The sequence below is a fragment of the Gopherus flavomarginatus genome, chromosome 10 (assembly GCF_025201925.1).
Source record: "Gopherus flavomarginatus isolate rGopFla2 chromosome 10, rGopFla2.mat.asm, whole genome shotgun sequence".
Lineage (NCBI taxonomy): Eukaryota > Metazoa > Chordata > Testudines > Testudinidae > Gopherus > Gopherus flavomarginatus.
In genome coordinates this window covers 30,943,201-30,964,339 of record NC_066626.1, presented here as the reverse complement: position 1 = coordinate 30,964,339, position 21,139 = coordinate 30,943,201, and the positions used below count along the sequence as shown (strand labels likewise).

At 40.6% G+C, this 21,139-nt stretch overlaps 1 protein-coding gene across 2 annotated transcripts in view; it reads right to left on the bottom strand.

Annotated features, from left to right (window-relative positions):
• COL5A2 (collagen type V alpha 2 chain) overlaps positions 1–21,139 on the bottom strand; it is a 330,967-nt gene that overhangs the window by 177,040 nt on the left and 132,788 nt on the right. The window contains exon 1 of one of the 2 annotated variants that reach the window (XM_050916329.1): positions 10,347–10,642. The exons of the other annotated variant lie outside the window; for it this stretch is intronic. Coding sequence (XP_050772286.1) covers positions 10,347–10,455 — 109 coding nt within the window. The 5' untranslated portion in view covers positions 10,456–10,642. Of the gene's footprint in view, positions 1–10,346; positions 10,643–21,139 lie in introns of those variants that run through there. 2 annotated transcript variants of the gene reach the window in all.

Here is a 21,139-nt window from a genome sequence, read left to right as displayed (position 1 = left end):
GGATGGGTAAATGACCCATACCAAATCATTTTCAGTGTAACACGGATACTGGTTTCTACCATGACATATAATTTTGTACAGAAGCAAACAAATAAAGAACGCAGTTCCCTAGCCGAGATATTCTGGAAGTAAAGAGCCACATTAGCATGTCCTGCATTTCTTCTTGACCTAAAGCTTACAGACTTGTGAGTGCCACAGCTGAAACCTATTGGCCCAGGACAAGCAAGTAAAACACATGCTCATATTTACATATTCTTCCCCATAGGCTTTTGAGAAGTTATCTATAATGTGCTCCTAACATTCCTTGCATTCCTGGTAAGTACAGTGACTGGAACAATTCAGTTTAGAACAAAGTACTGGGAAAGGACTAAATTGAAAAGAGCAGGCATTTCTTCTCTTCAAAAACAGAACAAGGAAGGTGTTTTCAAATATGAGTACTTTGAATAAGGTTGAGCTTAGATGTAATTAGAGGACCTGTAATACACGTATGAAAGGATCTATTCTCCTTTCCATATGTCTGTGTAATTCCCAATGACATTAATAAGAGTTATGTTGGAAAGAAGAATAGTCTGAATCAATCCATATAAAACAATCCATATAATTAGTTTATTTGTTGAACAATCCATATGAAACAGAGTTCATTTTTACTGTTTCATAGTTAAATTAATGTTACCTTTTATTAACTTAAAACAGAAGAATACAGTCAAAGAATAATGCACAATAACAGAGTCAAAACAAAAATTGTCCAACAAAACAGTCAAACAATAGATCACAACATGGAACGCTCTCAGAACACCCAAGATCTGAAAAAGGACAAAGAAAATAAGTGTCCTTTCACCTATTAGAATTGAATATATAAATTATGCTCATCCTGACTACAGCTTATGCTGATGTTAAATTGAGTGTAGTTAAGCCTGAGTAGAGATAGAGATGAAGCTATTCCTTCATATCTGGACTTTTGAAAGATTCTGAAGTTCTTTTCAAGATTTCAGAACTGAGTTTTTGATTCGGGAACTTCACTGATGCTGAATTTTTAAACATTCAATGTGGACCGGATCAAACTCCCATCCTAGTCAATGGGCAATCATTCCACTGATTAAACTGGGAATGGCTTCAGACCCTAAATGGATTTAGGGTAAGTTTAGACACATCAATGTGATGTCTCTCAGTCTACAGTAAGGGGATTTATCATGGCAGCATGTTCCTGAAGATCCATTAACAAATTACTGTGAAACCCAGTGTGGGGAGTTAGTTTTCCCAGTACTAGTAATTATTTTCCTTGCTATCACTTATGCTAAATTTTAAAAATTCACTTTGGACTCATTCAAATTTAAGATAGATCAGTACATCACAAGATAGTTTTAGATTAAAAGAATCTCAGTTTGCCAAATGTTACAAACAGAAGTGATCTGGGTCTTTTGAGTGGTTAATTAAATTTGGAACATCTCCAATTATATTAAATAGTGTAAATTTTGCACCTCTGGCAATTATACAATTGAACTTTTTCCATACAGCATATACACAACGTATTGGATGTGTTCTCTTCAGTGAATTCTGAAAAGGTAACAAATATTTCCGATTATCTGAAATGCTAAAATCCTGAAATATATTTCACTGCAATCTATTTCAGGTAATATTTCAGGCAACCTAAAAAGAGATACTAAATTTACTAACGTATTTAGGGACTGATCCTGCAGCCCTTTCCCTCTACGATTAGTCCCACTGGGACCATACTACGGTGCCTCATCCAGTGCCTTCTGAAGTCAGTGGAAAGTCACCCATTAGCTTCAGTGGGCTTTGGAACATGTCATCAGATCATTAGTAATGGGTGCTAATAAAAAAACTCATTAAAATAGATGAGCTAAATGAGATGGACCGAAAGGCCAGATCCAAAATCAGAAGAATCAGGAATAAAATGTTCACAAATCATGGAATTAATTTACCTTAGTGGATATACCATGGCAAACCAAAATAGACTTATAGCAGGAGTATTTATCAAAAAGTGTGCCTTCCACAAACAGGACTGTTACTCCATGTAGATGTTGTGTCACTAACTTTAAACAGTGGCACCTTCTCATTATCAATGGTTGCTCAGCCGAAGACTTAATTCTGCAAGTTTCCTTTATCCTAACCAAGGATGCTCCAGTCTCCAAAAGCCTCGCATAATTTCCTGAAGTACGGAAAACAAGTGATTCAAATGTTGTTATCTGGAAACTTTTTAACATAACATAACTTGACACACAATACTATAATAATCCTACCACTATCTTGGAGGCAAAGCATGACTGTGTATATCTGAAAAATGGTGTCACCTCAGAAGCACCTTTTATTGTTTAAAAGCATAGACTATGTAGCTACATATCCTCCTGAGAGACATTATCTGTCATGTAAGTGTAAATGGAGTATGTTCTAGTCATTTTATTTCAAGTTGAGACTGTAGTACCTGATTTCCTCAAAATCTGGAGAATGTATATTTCTGTATATGGAAATTTCTGTTCATTCCCCTCTTGTTATATATAAAGTTAATGCATGTATCATTCCAACCTATGTTAAACATACAGTTAATAGCTACAACAATCAATGTTATATAATGTTTTGGAAGTGTAATTTAACATATCGTTAGATTCTACCACTAAAATTAGTCAACTTCCAATTATTATTTCCTGGGAAATCACCAGTAAATATGCCCAGTGACTGAAGTTTTAGTATTACTAAAGTGAGTAAGACACAGAATTATGAGATTTCTTCTAAAGGATGTGAAATCATTAATTTCAGTGAAAAAGCAAGGGATAGCAAGATGGGACAAAAAGATGGGACAGCACCAACACTTACAACAGAAGTAAGAATACTGTATCAAATGGCATATCTATTCTAATTTTCTATGTATACAGCTCTGTGCTCTAATCTGCAGTGCCCAGGCTTCCTTCTTATGTAACGGCACGTATAAATTGTAATTATGGACACTTTAGGACAGAAGAAAACCCAAGCTAGGTCAGCCACTGGCATTTAAATGAGTTGCATTTTTCACATTGAAAAGATGCTATACTTTTGGACTTGCACAAGTAAAAACTATTTCCTATTGTTCTAATGGATATTTTAGACTTTTTAGGTAGCATGAGGTATTTTATTATGAGTTTAACAAAAGTCAAGATTTGTATTATTTGATGGTGAGAAGTATGCAGTAGATTCCAATGTTTCTAACTACAAAGTGATTTTGATGACACTTGAGATTTCATGTTATGAGACATCTGATATTTCTGAATGTTCTGAAGTTTCAGTCCCCAGTAAGCTTTTGTTACAAACTAAAATTCCAGGTTGGCTTGATTATTTTATTCATTTTTCTCTAAGGGAAACTGTGTTTGCCTTATTTTTGCCATATATACTTTACTAAATTAAGAATGGATTATTCCTTTGTTTACAAAAGCAATTATTAAACTGGAAACACCACCTCCCTTCCGCAGTTCAAATGAAAATCCACTGAACCAGCACCTGATGACTTACATTTTCCAAATCAAATTTTCTCAGTAGTTTTTCTATTCTTAGGACCGAGTATACAAAAATGAGCAAGTTCTAAGCTGCAGAGTCACAAAGGCAGAAACTTAGCATAAAAGATCTAAACTCATGTACATATAAGGACTGATCACATGTCTGAAGCTGGAATTTGCTCTGTTTTTTATTCCTTGGAACACAGTTCAGTGCCTTTCTCTGTATACTGTGAAAAGTTACATAAAAGAACTGTCACATTATAATCATTCTTATCTTCCCTCGGAGTCATTAATCCTTCCCTGCCCCCTCCCTCTCACAAACCTACTATATCTTTTTTCTCACAGAATGCTGTGTGGTCTAGTTGTTTAAACAGAGAAGGGGGAAAATAGAGAGTGCCTAGGTTCTAATCCTGATCATAGGCAAATCATTTAACCTTCAATGGCTCAGTGAACCCAAATGGAAATCTGGATGGACCTGACTGAAAAAAGATGCTGCTTCTAAGATGGGCTTTCCTAAGTAAATATATAATAAAGTCACTGCTGTTTGGCAGAAGTTTTATTTTTTGTAAAGAAAAGAATGTAAGAGGGGAAAAGTAGGTTCCCGACAAGTTAACATAATGGCCCTTGCAATTGATGTTAATAAACAATATTAATGGACCTGATCCTGCAATCTTATATGAACAAAGATTGCAAAAGCCATCCTAACTGTGCTAAAATTAAAATATATTAACACTTAAAGAGAATTAACTTTCAACAATAAATGGTGCATGGGAGTGTGAGAGAGAAGGAAAGAGATGAGATGATTATGGCAATAATCCGTATTTATAAACACTGTGGTAAAAATTCTAGTACTATAAGGCAAAGCACACAATTATTTTTAAATTCAATTAAATTTTTTAAGGAGTAGATATGATCTTTTACAGGTATTCAGCAGATGTGCATCACTTGTATGAACCACACTCTGTCTCTTCTAAGCAGATTTCATAACTTTGAACTAAACTGCCAGCTCCCATGGTGGGAGGAAATGTCCAAGAGGTTCCCCTTGGAGAGTTTTTTCTACATAGTTTCACAGATGGAGGAGCAGTACCGCCAGTCACACATGTTCAAAAATCATGAGTCAGATCCCAAAATATCATGAGATTTTAAAAATACATTTCCAATCTTTATTCAATTTCTGATTTTTCATAGATTCATAGTAGGGCTGGAAGGGATCTTGAGAGGTCATCAAGTCCAGCCCCATGCATTGAGGCAGGACCACATAAACCTGGACCATCCCTGACAGATGTTTGTCCACCCTGTTCCTAAACACCTCTAATTCCACAACCTCCTTGGAAGCCTATTCCAGAGCTTAAGTACCCTTATAGTTACAAAGATTTTCCTAACATCTAACCTAAATCTTCCTCGCTGCAGTTCACACCCATTACTTCTTTCCCTACCTTCAGCAGATATGGAGTACAATTGACCACCATCCTCTTTATAACAGCCTTTGACATATTGAAGATTGGTATCAAGCTCACCCTCAGTCTTCTTTTCTTGAGACTAACTATGACCAGTTATTTTACCTTTCCTGATAGGTCAGATTTTCAAACCTTTTATCATTTTTGTTGCTCTCTTCTGGACTCTCTCCAATTTATCCACATCTTTCTTAAAGTGTGGCACCCAAAGCTGAACACTCCAGCTGAGACTTCACCAGTGCTGCGTACAGCAAGACAATCACCTCCCGTGTCTTCCATATGACACTTCTCTTAGTACACCCCAGAATGACATTAGCCTTTTTTGTAATTGCTTCACATTGTTGACTCATATTCAATTTGTGATCTACTGTAATTCCTAGATCCTTTTCATCAGTACTACTGCCTAGCCAGTTCTCCATTTTGTATTTGTGTATCGATTTTTCCTTCCTATGTGCAGTAGTTGGCACTTGTCTTTATTGAATTTCATCTTGTTGATTTCAGACCGATTCTCCAATTTCCCAAGTCATTTTGAATTCTAATTCTGTCCTCCAAAGTGCTTGCAGCCCTTCCCAGTTTGCTGTCATACGCAAATGTAATAAGCATGCTCTCCACTCCATTATCCAAGTTCTTAAAGAAAACATTGAATAGTAGTAGACCCAGGATTGATCCGTGTGGGACCGCATTCGATACATCTGCCCAGTTTGCAGGGAGCCACTGATAACTATTCTTTGAGTACAGTCTTTCAACCAGTTTTTCACCCATCTTATAGTAATTTTATCTAAAGTATATCTCCTTAGTTTGCTTATGAGACAGTCATGTGGTAGTGTGTCAGAAGCCTTACTAAAATCAAAGTATACCACATCCACTGCTCCCTTCCATCTACTATGCCAGTAACCCTGTCAAAGAAGGAAATTAGACTGGTTTGGTATAATTTGTTCTTGACAAATCCATAGCCTTTAGGGGTCATATTTTCCAACTCTCTTTTGCCACCATAAGATCCAGAAATGTCTCTTTTTAAAAAAAAAATGGAAGCAGAGATTTTTATGTAATCAGATTACTCCAGGAGCTGAGGTTTTATGAAAAACACCAGATTAGGTCTGTGAGGCCAGTGAGGAGACAATGTGCATATCTTCCAGCCCGACATCCACCGCACACAGTGCTATTCATTCGTATCTCCACTCTGGCCAGACTCCATCTCTTTTCCCTCTGTGTAGATCCCAACCTTATTGAGAAGCCTCCATTGAGTCCTAGGGCAGGCGTGACAGTGTCACAAAGGGATAAGACCTTCTCTGTGGGAGGATCTTGCTTGAGATTTTTTTTAAAGAGTTTTTAAGAGCTTGCTAACTCAGAAGAACAAGAAAAACCCAAATGGCCCAATCCTGCCAAAGCACCCTTCAGTGGGAGTGGGACTGACCTCACAATATGTGGGATGTTACAGGTGTAAGATATTGGAATGCGTGCAGGAGGCAAGGAAATTTTCCACATTTTGGAGTAAATTTAACCAAAAGCTGGTAAGAGAAGTAAACTGAACTACTCAGAGAACATAAGAACACACAGAAATTCAGGAAATTATTGCCACAGGTAAGCACTACCATATCCAGATGGAGTTTGGAGGAGACTATAAATCTTCCTGCACTGAGGCAATTCCCAGTATCTCAACTCAGATTCAGACAAGCAAGAGAGAAGACAGCGATTTCTAGTTTTCATGAAATGACTCTTGTGGTGTGTCACTATGGATGGTTTTTAAGGAGAGACTGGAAAAGAGCTGGTGCACAGGCAAGGAATGGTCTAGGACAGTGGTTTTCAAACTTTTTTTCTGGTGACCCAGTTGAAGAAAATTGTTGATACTCACGACTCAACGCAGCTGAGGATGATGGGTTTGGTGAGTGGGAGCGACTCAGAGCAGGGGAAGAGGGTGAGGCTGAGGGCTGTGGGGTGGAGCTGAGAATGAGGGCTTCAGGGTGTGGGAGGGGGCTCTGCAGTGGGGCAGGGAGTTGGGGTGCAGGATGAGGGTTCCCGGTCAGCATTGCAATGGGGGGTGCTAAGGCAGGTTTCCTGCCTGTCCTGGCACCACAGACCGCGCTGTGCCCCGGAAGCGGCCAGCAGCAGGTCTGGCTCCTAGGTGGAGGCATGCAAGCAGCCCCACGTGGCTCTTGCCTGCAGGCACGCCCCCCCACCAGCTCCCATTGGCCAGGAACCAGCCAATGGGAGTGCGGAGCTGGTGCTCGGGGACGGGGCAGCATGCAGAGCCCTGTGGCACCCCCATCTAGGAGCTGGACCTACTGCTGGCTGCTTCCAGGGCACAGTGTGGTGTCAGAACAGGTAGGGACTAGCCTGCCTTAGCCAGGTAGCACCGCCTATGGGACTTTTAACAGCCCGGTCGGCGGTGCTGACCAGAGCTGCTACGACCCAGTGCCTTACATTCTGTGACCCAGTACTGGGTCACGACCTGCAGTTTGAAAACCACTGGCCTAGGAGCATGCAGTGGTTCTGCCAACAGTTTCCCCTATTCTGAGCCCTAAGGCAGGAGGAAGAGGACCTTAACTAATGCCTACTCCCAGTGTTCACTACTGGGCCAAGTACTGTAAGGCTATGTATGGCCCTCAAACCACAATTCCATCCACCACGTGGGCTCCATTTGACCTTCTTGCACTCCTAAACTAGCCTGGACCAGTACACAGAATTTAGACTGAAGACCAGCATCCTTCTCTCTACCGAGGCATTTATAGCACACTTATCTACATGGTATCAAACTGCACTTCCAAATGACACTTAAAGGAACACTCTGAAGGGGGCTAGTCCTATAATTAGGCCTACCATTATTTTACCATATGTTTGAAATTTTTGTTCTTTTTAACATGCATTTACCACGTCTTTTCCATACATAACTACTGCCAACCAAGTAATCTTGTCATGAGCAACCTTACCAAAACAAATCAATATGCACTGGCATTGGGAAAGAAAGATTCTGTAGGGAAATAGATTTCATTTTAAAGTGATTATAAGCATCACAGAGAATTGATAAATGATGTCTTTGTTTTTAAAGTCCTTTAGTGCACCTACTTAGTCATCCTTTGAAATCCATTCAGGAATTTTCTACCTGCTTTACTACTTTCAATCTAGCTGTCCTTCCACACGCACGGGCACCCCGGTCTCATGCTGAGCACCATATACATTCTGTTAGTTATATTAGCAACAGCTGTGTGTTTTTCTTCATTCCTCCCTGTTGGTAGAAGTTTTATTTATTTATTTAATATTTTTAGTGTGGGAATGCTAAATCAATGCAGAGAGTTCTCCATTTTTTTCAAAAGCAGCAAGACTGGTAGTCATTCTAATCTAAGATTTCCAAAACACTCCCCCCTCCCCCCATTTCCCTAGATACATCTGTAATTTGGGAAGTATGGCACACACCTGCTATCATTTGTTCTTTAGCAATTCAAGGCAGTTTTGGGGGGAGGGAGAAGGGAAGAGGTGGAAGGGGAGCTGTACTGAATCACTTATAGTACATGACACCATGCACTGATCTCAGACCCTTGCAGTAACAAGTTGACAACAAAATGAGCTGAGGACAAACTAAGCTGTGAATTTTCTTTGCATTTATGGGCCTAAATCAAGCTCTTAATCAGAATTTAATGCCATTTTTCATATACAACTAAACAAGTGCACCAGATTGAGATACAAACAAACTATAGAGATGAATTTCCTTCCCCACTTCAATACAAACATATTTTCTTTCCAAATAATGGAACAGTTCTTTTTTTACACTGAGCATGGCAGGAGGAGTTTCCTCATGTAATTATGCTAAACACAAGCCAGTGCATTCTTAAGCAGAAAGAGCAATAACTGAAAATGATGCAAGAGACAAGTTATCTTATGATACCACATTTCACAATCTGGCCTATCAAATGCACATTACTGTTTACTGAGAGTTCAGTATATATAAAGTGCATTTGAAAAAACGTTGTTACATCAAGGGCTTAACCCACAGTTCCCATAATAGCAATGAGCAAATAAAGGGCATGTATTATGCCTGCAGAAATCTCATTTAAAATTTGCCCTTTTTTTTTTTTTAAGTTACAGGAAGGTCATAAATGAAATTAGGAGCTCCACGTTCTTCATTTAATAGCCTGATATTCTACATCTAGGTTCTTCCTTTCTAGTTACCATTATATCTGAAAAATGTACAAGATATGTCCCACTTCATGGCAACCATATGAAATATACTCCCAAGACTACACAAAGTGCTCCCTCTATAGGGCTTCTTATACAATGTACAGAATCATAAACTTCTCATTTTCTCCCACAGGAGTGCAAACGTTTTCAAAATAATTTCACTGTTTTATTCATTAGGATTTGAATTCCCATCACTTATGCAGTGCCCTGTATTGCAGATTATGGGAGAGGATTTAATAACAAAACAGAACAGAACAGACAAACGGGAAACTGCATGATAGGATGCAATAAAATCATTGTCATTTGCATTGAATTTTAGCCTATTAGTCACTTCTATGTCTTTTCCCATTAACCTCTGCAATGATTTATTATGTGAGAAACCTAGCCTAGGGCACTATACCTACTGGATTAAATATAACTAGTCTTTACACTTTTAAAAAAGACATAATACACCAATGCATCTGAATTTGGCAATATAGTAGCAAAGGCCATTACAAAGTTTCCTGAATATCCATCACTTTCTTGCAGATACATGATATTAAGTATAAAGGAACATAAAGCCTGCCATGCCACATAAGTACAGTACGAAGTTTGCTTCCTTCAAACATCCTGGAAAAAACTATCACTGTCCAGATAAGCAAGTCAAAAGGGTGGGGAAATATCATGCCAGAAAAGCCTGGATTCCATCAAATCCTGTCCCTGGGAAGTAAACCAGGAGAAAGAAAGAAAGAAAGAAAGAAAGATGTACCCAAAACAAAGAATGTAATAAAGCAGATGCAGCTCAGTGCAAAAAGACTCCACCCTGCAAGGCTTCTGTGTTTACTTCTCTCAACTCGGCTCAGATTGTTCAGGCTGGTTTCCAACCCCAGAGACTGCATTTAGTCTCATCCCAAGCACTTTCTTTTGTTGAAACTTTCCAGTCTCCCCAGCGCCACACAGAGTTAATGCCAAGCAACAGGGTTTATTCCTAAATGCTCCACAGAAACATTTTGCATTTAATTGTTCTCCCCCGATCTTCCACCGAAGGCAAGAGACTTGGGAACCCTGCAAGGCTCCAACTTTAAAAAACTCAGTTGTCTTCCAATCAGATTCCCAAGGTGCAAACCTCTCAGCCCCCTTCTCTGTATTTAAACCAAAAAGTCTCACAATTACTGTATCCTACAGGCTTTCTAGTGCACTTATTATCCAAACTATGCAATAAACAGGCTGCACACAAAGAAAAAAGAAAACTCACCACCCACAAACTCTTCTTGAAATTCTTCTTGTGCTTTTATTGTTATAAATTGCCCTAATAAAGCAGCAAGAATTAAAAAAGTTCTTGTTTGCACCCAGATTGCCATCATGTCTAAATATTAGACATGTGTATCCTCCTGGGCAGCAAAAAGTGCAAAAATTTAAGCTTATTTTAGCACCATGAAGTCAGCTGTGGGATCTTTTCCTTTCAGCACTAGCTCCAGGACAAAGTCTGCAAGCCCCTTTTTTTCAGCACCAGCTCCGTCACAGTCTGCAAACACTTTTTTGAAGTGATGCAGCTTTAAATAGGAAGAATGCTGCCTCCACTTCTTTTCCTGCCCCTTTTCAGCTTGTTCAGGCTCATAGTCATCCAGTCCCTGCCAAGCAACAGTCTGATTGATGGTAAACAACCGAATCAGAACTAGCTTTACTTTCCCTTGAACTTTTCCTTTTACAAATATATTTTCAGGATCTTTTCCTGCTGCTGTACAGTAAAGATAATGTATCAGAGCAATTTATTAAGAGACTCAAACGTATTTGAACAAAAGGCTGCTGAGAAGAGAGTGGTCTGCTCCGTACAGACATTCCTGGCTCCTGAAAGGGGCCAGGCATAGGAGACTATATACCCTGTCTTTAGCCACTGACAGGGGACTCTACCCCTTTCAAGTTGCTGGAAAGAGGCTCTCCCCTTCCCTTTTGAACACGGAGTGGAAGTTAAACGACCCGCCTCCCTCTGTGTTTGGTGCAACACCTACCACCATCCCAGCCCCCTGAGACACCACAAGAGCTACCCCCACTAGTTACTGTAAGGGGGATTACCCTGCTTGGACTGCCATAAAGGGGCTTTCGCCTATCTGCCCCCAAGTTACTGGGGCTGTCTCTACCCTCTGTCCTACCTACTGGGAGCAAGATCCCTGAATATTGCAAACTTCTGGAAGAAGTTTTACTGCCCTGGCAGCCAGAATGGTGGTCTACCTACTTGCCTTTCCCTGGTCAATGTGCCTCTACCCCCTGGCAACTAGAAGAGGATCTACCTAAATCCTCACTTCCTATTCAGCCACTGGGAGAGTGCTCTACTTAACATTCCAGATCCTGGGAGAGAACCGTCTGAATCCTCTATACCCAGCTAGTCACTGGAAGTAGACTCTACCCTTCTTTACCTCATCCTCCCAGCACAGCTCAGGGGCTGGGGAAGCTCAGCCCATGTCCCCCTGACTTCTGGGATGGGATCACCTGCTCCTGCTGGGTGGGAATGTTTAATCTTATCTGCTGGGAGAGGCTATATCCTTCCCGGCCATTTGAAGAGGAAAAGGTATCAGCATCAGCAGCCAGGGAGTCACAGTCTGGAGCAGCCAGAGCAAGAGTTCAATCCCTGCTCCCAGTGGCTGCAGTGAGAGGTAGACTTTCTTGCCATGATTGCGGTGCAAATGGGGAAGGTGACAAAGGCCCCAATTAGAGCTGGTCAAAGAAAAAAACAGGAACATTCTTGGAAGAATTTGTCCCTTCCTCCCCCATCAAAATTTCAAATTTAAATGCTTTCAACTTGCCCTATTAGCTGCTATTGTTTTTTTTTTAAGGGGAAACATGTTTCATAACAATGTTCCTGTCCATTAGTGTTTCAAAAGAGTTAAATGTGGACAGTGTTGACCAGCTATGGTTGTAATCATCGTAGAACTGATTTGCATTTCATGACATGGGGGAACTCCCCGGTGTGGTAAAGCTGTTGGAACTGGCTCCTGCACCACATACACACAAGGCATGTGCCAAGGAAGGAGAGGAGAGGGGTACGCTGGACTATGGCAGAGCACTGCTATTTTACACTGAACTTCCACTGGCATAAAGGCCTTAGAGCAACCAGTAAGCTGACACCAAGTCTGGACCAGCACAGAATCAGGAAAGCTTAATCTGTTCCCTAATAACCTCACCTCCCCTGTACAAAGTGGAACTCTGATGCAGCGGAGAATTGAGCCCAAGAAGTATTTCACACACACTTCACAAGTTACTCCTGTTTAGACAATGACAGTAACAGCTAACATTATAATCTCCTTGCCTTGCCTTGCCTTGCCTTGCACGATGACAGATTTCAGAGTGGTATCCATGTTAGTCTGTATCAGCAAAAACAACGAGGAGTCCTTGTGGCACCTTAGAGACTAACAAATTTATTTGGGCATAAGCTTTCATGGGCTAGAATCCACTTCATCAGCTGCCTGGAGTGGAAAATACAGCAGCAGGTATATATATACATAGTACATGAAAAGCTGGGAGTTGCCTTACCAAGTGGGGGTCAGCAGTCTAATGACACAATTCAATTAACAGTAGAATATCAAGGGAGAAAAAATAACTTTTGTAGTGGTAATAAGGGTGGCCCATTTCAAACAGTTGACAAGAAGTGTAAGTAACAATAGGGGGAAATAAGTATGGTAAAATTATATTTTGTAATGACCCATTCACCCTCAGTCTTTATTCAGGCCTAATTTGATGGTGTCCAGTTCGCAAATTAATTCCAGTTCTGCAGTTCCACGTTGGCTTCTGTTTTTGAAGTCTTGTTGTTGCAAAATGGCCACTTTTAAGTCTGTTATTGAGTGACCAGGGAGGCTGAAGTGTTCTACTGGTTTCTGAATGTTGTAATTTCTGATGTCAGGTTCTAGTCCACGAAAGCTTATGCCCAAATAAATTTGTTAGTCTCTAAGGTGCCACAAGGACTCCCCGTTGTTTTTATTATACTCTCCTTATCTCCTTTAAATAATTCTTGCCATGGTTAAAGGACTATAACCAGAGTAAAAACAAGACATGCAAACTCTAGCCTCAAAATTAAATACATCTACTTAGTAGAAGCAACAATAAATTCATTATGAAGCTGTAAACAAATCCTCAGCATTGCCAAAATATATACAGCAGTCTCTAGTTAGCTGCCATTGCCTGGTGCTGCTAACATATATATAAGCAAACCAGTCCCCAGCATAAGCAAATACACACTTTTAATAAGCTGGGGACAGTTTTCTACATGATCTTATTACAAAAAAGAGCATAAGAATACACAGAAAACTTGTCTCCACATAGCAAAATGCATTTCCACTAACAAGGAACCTTTCAAGAAGATCTGAAATAGAGCTGGTCAAAATTTTTCAAAATGCAAGTGAATTTTTTGTTAAAGTTCAAAGTGTGACTGGGGATGAAATTTAATAAATTTAATTTAATAATTGGAGATATACCTATCTCCTAGAACTGGAAGGGATCTTGAAAGGTCATTGAGTCCAGCCCCCTGCCTTCACTAGCAGGACCAAGTACTGATTTTTGCCCCAGATTCCTAAGGTGGCCCCTTCAAGGACTGAACTCACAATCCTGGGTTTAGCAGGCCAATGCTCTGAGCTATCCCTCCCCCACAAAATTTCACAACATTTTTCCCCTGCTTTGTGACAAGCTCTAGTATGAAATTCTCTATGGATAAGGTCCCAAGATCTCAGATGCTACCCTATCCCAAAGTATCACAGACCCTACAATTCCCTATAGCCCTCCATGTCCCCTCACTCCAATCCCCCTCCATCAGTGAATCCTCTCCATGACAATCCTCCATCACTCCTACCTGGTGCTGTCCTTTAGGGCCCTGTATGTCTTACACTGTTTGCTTAGGTAGCAAGGCCACAGTCTCCTTGGATTAGGAAAGGCAGCTGTGGGAGAAAAAAAGAACCAAGAGATCAGGTGGCTGGCAATTGCTTAGAGAAGGTCCTCTCTAGAGCTCTGCAAACAGTTGCAAATTGAGTTTGAAATCACATCACAAATGTTAGTTAGAACGATTCAGAGGCCCTGGAGTCCAAAAGAAGGTTATTGTGTTAACACACTCAGTTTTCCCTTAGACAGACCTCATTCCTAGTCCATAGATTAGCTTTGGTTTGATGATTTTGTGCCCATTTGCATAGTTTTGCTGGTATCAAATGTGGAACCAAATTAGTTTGAGATTTGATGCAATAACAGGATTTGGATCTCTAGGAAATTTTCTCTTTCAAAAGTGGGATGTTAATATGTGAATCAGAAAGACAATGTTTGTTACCTTATAGCAACTGGAGGTTCTTCAAGATGTGTTGTCCCTATCTGTATTCCACCGAGGGGTACACATGCACTCCACGCACCCGTAGACAGAGAGTTCTGAAAGCAGCATCCATTGGTCCACACCTGCACTCTGGCTCACCTCAGGCCTCCAACCAGGAAATAAGGGGTAGGGCAGACAGACTGCCTCTCCAGTTCCTTCTCCACAGCAAATCAAAGAAGATCCAAAGCAGAGGAGAAGGAAGATGAGTAATGGAATACAAGCAGGGACCATACATCTCGAAGAACACCAGTTACTATAAGATAAGTAACTTTATCTTCTTCTTCTTCAAGTGCTGATCCCTATGTGTAATTCCACTGTGGGTGATTGAAAAGCTGCACTCAAATAGGAGGAGGATGCGAGGTTGGAGGTGGCAGAGCCAAATGGGGGACTGCCATTCCAAAAGATGCATCAGCAGAGGAGTCCTGTACCAAGGCATAATGATTCGTAAGCATGTGAATGGAACTCCACGTAGCTGCCATTCAGATATCAAGGAGAAGCATTTCTTAAAGTGATTCTATGGACGCTGCTTATGCTCTCGTGGAATGAACTCTTATCCTCTGAGTCTGGGGGGAAGATTAGACAGCTGAGAGCAGAACAAAATACATCCTGAGATCCATATTGAAATTCTTTGAGAAGATACAGCCAAACCTCTTACTCTTTCTGCTATGGAGACAAACAATCTCCTTTCTTCTGAGGATGCATGTGGTTTTGTGAAGAGCACAACGTGAACTGACTGGTTCAGGTGAAACTCAAACAACTTTGGAGGTGAGTTTAGGGTGTAAACACAATGAAATTTTGTCCTTATGGAATATAGCACCGTCAGTGCTCCAAGTTCACCAACCTTCCTAGCTGAAGAGATGGCTACCAGGAATGCAACCTTCATGGAAAGTGGACACATGGAGCAAGAAGCTAATGGTTCAAAAGGGAAGCATAATAAGTACTGAGAGAACAAGATTCAAGTCCCATGGGGGTAGGCTTTTTTTTTTAATATCCAGAAAGGTTCTGATTAGACCATTCCAGAATCTGCTAGTCTATGGGTGTGGGAAGATAGAGTAGCCCTGTGATTGCTGCCAAAAGGAGCTGATGGACAAACTTGCTGTCTTTAATGAAAGAATACAGTCCAAAATAAGAGGAATATCTACTGCTTCTCTGGATATATGTCTTTGATATCCTCAGATAAACTCTTCCATTTGGCTAGGTAACATTTCCTAGAGGAATCCTTCCTGCTATTAGAAAGGATGCTCTATATAGCTTCACAACATGATCATTTTAAAGACAATGCCCATACAAAACCCAAGCCCTGAGATAAAGTGGACATGGGTTGGTCCTGCTTCATCTTGCTGTTCCCCTGGGTCAGGAGATTAGAAAATGTGGAATAATGATCAATGCCCGAGATGACATGCATAGGAGGTTCAGGAATCAAAACTTACTGGGCCAGCTGGGGGCAATGAGGATGATGCATGCTCTATACTGCCGAATCTTGTGCAAAACCTAGGGCAAGAGTGGTAGTGGAGGGAAAGCATAATTCAGGTGGTCTGACCATGGAAGAAATAGTGTTGCCCTGCAAGTGGCAATCTAGGCCTCCTCTGGTGCAGTATATGTTGCATTCCTGTTTGTTTGGGAGGCGAACGGGTCTCTGGAGGTGGTCCCACATAAAGTAAAAATATTGTTCACCACAGAGTCATATAGCTCCCACTCATGATCAACCACAAAGAGTCTGCTGAGAGAGTTCACTAGCACATTCTGGTTCCTGAGAGTTACAGGGAGATCTGATTGCCAATGCACCAGTTCAACAGACTGCCTGCTTCTGCATTTGGGAGATGGTTGTGATGTCAGGCATGGTGACCTTGAATGAACACAAGAAAAGCTTCACAAGCTCTTCAAACTGCTCACAACTCCAGAACATTGATATGCATCCTGGACTTTCAAGATGTCCAGGTGCATTGCACTCTACGGTTGTCCTTGTGGGCTTCCCAACTCCACAGTGATTTATCTGTAATGACTTCCCCATCCAGTGAGGAGGCAAGCAAGGGAACCCCCATGCATACTTGGCAGGGATTCTTCAACCATAACACGGATATCACTTTGGAGGAACAGTCACTATGGTGTTCATGGACTGCCAGTTTGATGAGTACACTGGTTTGCAGCTCTCAAGCTCCCATCAAAAATAATGTTTAGCCAAGGCTGAGACTGGGAACCTGAGGAAGGTGCTGTGGAAGGTGTGGGGAAATGGCGTTTTGAACCTTCTTCTCCTATGGGGTGGCTCAGAAGGTCTCTGGTGGTAGAATTGTTGACCCATCAGTATAGGCTTGTAAGACTGCCTATGAAATTTTCTTTTCAGAGCAGGAGTATATATACCCAGGGAGGAAAGCGTGGCCCTGGTGTCCTTAAGTGTGTGTAAAGACTTTTCCATCTTCTGATTACACAGATGAGTCTCTTCAAAGGGTAGGTCCTCAGTAGTATACTGATCCTCTCTGGGACATGCCAAAGCATGAAGCCACAACTCCATGTGCAATCCAACGGCAGTAGCCAACACCCCAGAAGATGTATCAGCTGCATCTACTGCTGATTGAAGAGGGGTCCAGGCAACTATTTTGCTTTCCTCTATGAGAGCTCTATGACAGCTCTGTCCTGATGCATACATCTGTCAGTAAAGTCTGCATCTTTTAAATAGTTCAGAAAGTCATACTTAGCCATTAGTGCTTGGTAGTCGGCTATTCTGAACTGGAGACTAGAAGTCCTTCCTTTCCAATAAGTTGAGATGCTTGCCCTCCTATCAGTCAGGGAAGATTGGCGGTGTTGTCATCTGGATTTCTCCATGGGAGCCTGGACCACTAAAGAGTTAGGGGCAATGTAAGAGAAAAGAAATTCCTCCCCTTTGCTGGGACACAGTAACGTTTCTCTGCCCTCGAGGGTCAGGGACACAGATAGTGGGACTATACAAGACAGCTCTAGCTGTTTCCAAAAATTAAAGTTCCAGGCGAGGCCAAAGAAAACAAGCAATTTTTGGCCTAATATTCTTCAGAGCATGCACATATTTGAATAATTAAAATTCCTGTACCCACCTGAAGTCTTCTTTAAAACATAGCATGAAAAACTTTCCCATTCTGTTGCATATGTATATTCTGAGTTAAATATACTTCATTAATTTGTATCAAGCTGGTAAAAATGTGCACTCAGACATGTTACTAAATATCTGCTCAAACTATGAGGGTGATGCCAGTTTTTAATGTGTTGTAGCTGATTTCAGCAATCTCATTTTGTAGTCTTTAAAAAGTTTTTTTATAACTTTAAATATATAGAACATTTAATAATAGGTTATGCTGTACCTCTATGGCAGTTTCCATTTGATCTGAAAGTGCTTTACCACCATGAATGAATTCAGCTGCACAATACTCCCATCAAGCAGGGACATTTTCAGATGGGGAAATTAAGGCACAGAGCGATAACAGGCTAATCCTGGAGCCCTATATCACGTGAGTTGTCCCCTTTCATATAAAATAGAGAAATGGGCTTTTAATTACTTGAGTCATGCAGAAAGTCTGTGGAAGAGCTGGGAATAGAATCCATATCTTCTAAACTGCTGCCCCTCATCCTTTCTCTCAATTGCAATTAGTTGTCTGTCTATTGGTTTAACTGAACAACTAAGGCTGCTCTTGCTCCCATTACATTCAGTGGCCAATCTGCCATTGTTTTCAATAGAGCCAGAACAGGTCTTTAGCTAACATGCCTGAATCTATTTCTTGCACTTCAGATCTTTCAGTGAAACTAATTTGTTCTAAATTCTCAGGATCTTTTAATGATGTTAAATATAAATGAAGCTTAGATAATATACTCTTTTTCCCCCCAATAAATTGGCAAGGGGGATCTAACTCCTTTTTAATGTAAACGATCCTAAGGCCCAACTTCAGACATAACATTTCAATAGGTGGTCTGGGAATAGCTGAATTGTATTCAGACAGAATTTCTCTAACTGAAAAAATATACTTCACTTGTTTCAGTTTCGATAGCTTTGCCAGACATATATTAACCAAAGTGAAGAATAATTAAAGCGGCAGCTGATGCATATGAATTCTAGCCTTTGCATTTATATAACATTTTACTTTCTCAAAGTGCTGCATAAGCATTAATGAATCAGTCACTTTTTAGCAAACCGGTGTGTTCATCTGGAGCATTCATCATAAAAAGATTCATCTTACAAAAAACAGAACATTAATTGTACCCGTGCAACAAAGTAGACCGTTCTGTCCCTAAACACAGACTACTGAAACTTTAGAATTCCTCAGGCAGTGATCCCAACTTCATGTTGATAAAATTCAGGGTTTTCAGAACTTTTGACCCCTTTTGATTTGCATTCTGTTTGCAGAGTCTTTCACCCCTCACCCTCCCTTTTAGAAGCACATTAGGCTTTCTAGCTATCATAACCTTAGTCCCAGATTTGGACCTTAGCGTCCAAAATATGGGGGTTAGCATGAAAAACCTCCAAGCTTAGTTACCAGCTTGGACCTGGTACCTGCTGCCACCACCCAAAAAATTAGAGTGTTTTGGGGCACTCTGGTCCCCCTGAAAAACCTTCCCTGGGACCCCAAGACCCAAATCCCTTGAGTCTCACAACGAAGGGAAATAATCCTTTTTCCCTTCCCCCCTCCAGGTGCTCCTGAAGAGATACACAGACACAAGCTCTGTGAAACTACACAGAGGGACTCCCCCTCTCTGTTTCCAATCCTGGAAACAAATAGTACTTTCCTATTCCCCCAGAGGGAATGCAAAATCAGGCTAGCAAATCCAACACACAGATCTCCCCGATTTCTTCCTCCCACCAATTCCCTGGTGAGTACAGACTCAATTTCCCTGAAGTAAAGAAAAACTCCAACAGGTCTTAAAAGAAAGCTTTATATAAAAAGAAAGAAAAATACATACAAATGTTCTCTCTGTATTAAGATGATATAATACAGGGTCAATTGCTTAAAAGAATATTGAATAAACAGCCTTATTCAAAAAGAATACAAATCAAAGCACTCCAGCACTTATATTCATGCAAATACCAAAGAAAAGAAACCATATAACTTACTATCTGATCTCTTTGTCCTTACACTTAGAAACAGAAGATTAGAAAGTAGAACTACTTCTCCAAAGCTCAGAGAAAGCAGGCAGGCAGAAAACAAAGACTCAGACACTAAATTCCCTCCACCCAAAGTTGAAAAAATCCGGTTTCCTGATTGGTCCTCTGGTCAGGTGCTTCAGGTGAAAGAGACATTAACCCTTAGCTATCTGTTTATGACACTAGCCTTTACTTTGGATTCATTAGCCCTCGGAGAATTTTTCCCAAGACTGCAGTTCCAATGAATATTTCAGTGTATCTTGTGCTAAGTATATTTCCTTTGAAAACAATACTGTTTTAACAGATCGTTATTTTAATTTGTCCTTTGTTGTCAAAGGATAAAGCGTACTCATTAAAAAACCAAAAATACAAAAACATCTTTAACAAATAGTGTTACGCTAAAAGATTTAACTTCTCAACCCAATCACGTGTTCCTCATTTGCCCCAAGCACCCCACTGACATCAACAGGAGTTGAGCGTGCAAAAAGAAATGCCAGATGGGGCCCTTTACTGGTTTGGTCTAATGTCTGTTGATGGCAATGGGAGCCTTTCTTTTAAGTTCAGTAAGCACAGGATCAGGCGCTAGGAGTGAGATTTTAAAAAGCACACCGCTTTGGTTGAACTCTACCCACACTGAAGTCAATGCAAGTTTTACAACTGACTTCCATAGAACAGTTAGCCCAATGCTGAATGCTTTTGAAAATCCTATCCTATATAACAGTTCTTCGGTCACCATCATTCTTAGCAGTTCAGAGATCTCTGCATTCTCTTGCAACTAAATTTTTCACTGAAAGGAACAGAGTCAACTTTAAAAATAAATCACACTTTTGTCTATTGTTAGAATTTTCCCAGTCACTTTCAGATCTTTATGTTTCACTGAATAATTTAGATTCTTTGTGTGGAAGGGGGAGAAAGGATCTCTCTTTAGTTACTCTTTGCGCAGGGGGCGGAACAAGGGGTGAATATTAATGCTATTTCACAAACATGGTCAGTTTTATTTTTTGAAGTAGTATTAGTCTTTGTTTCTGAATTGTTAGTGTGGGGTCTTGGAGTACTTCAGTCATTCAAAATCTGTGTTCATTGGGGGTGAGTCCAAGCCTAAAAAAGCTATGCGAAGTTGTTAGGGTTGGCATGATTCCCTTTAGACTGCCTCACCTCAAAATGAGCAGAGAAATCTTCAAACTCAAACGAAAATGCTCACAACAGAATAAGCAACAAATCAAGAATAATTAGGGGAAATCTTGTGTAAAATCCTGCTATATAATCCTATTTTTCCGTTCCATTTTCCCTGCCCCAGAATGGGTATTTAAATGTGAGTTTCTCAAGAGCCCTAACCAGTGGACCGAAAGCTATGTGAATGGAGGGGCAGACCCACAATCACAAAGATTGCTGGCCCCAAACTGACTTTTCCAATTTGCTGACAAATTCCAAATATGTTCAGAACCAAACCAAATATTTTCGCTGACTTTTTAGTTTGCTGGCCAAACTGAGAAATCAATTATTCAGCCAGCTCAGCAACTAGCGCTTACCCAAATAACACTCCAGTTCCTTTCTCTGAGAGGGATGTGGTTCGTTTAAAAAGCACATCTAAGGGCACATTTATGCA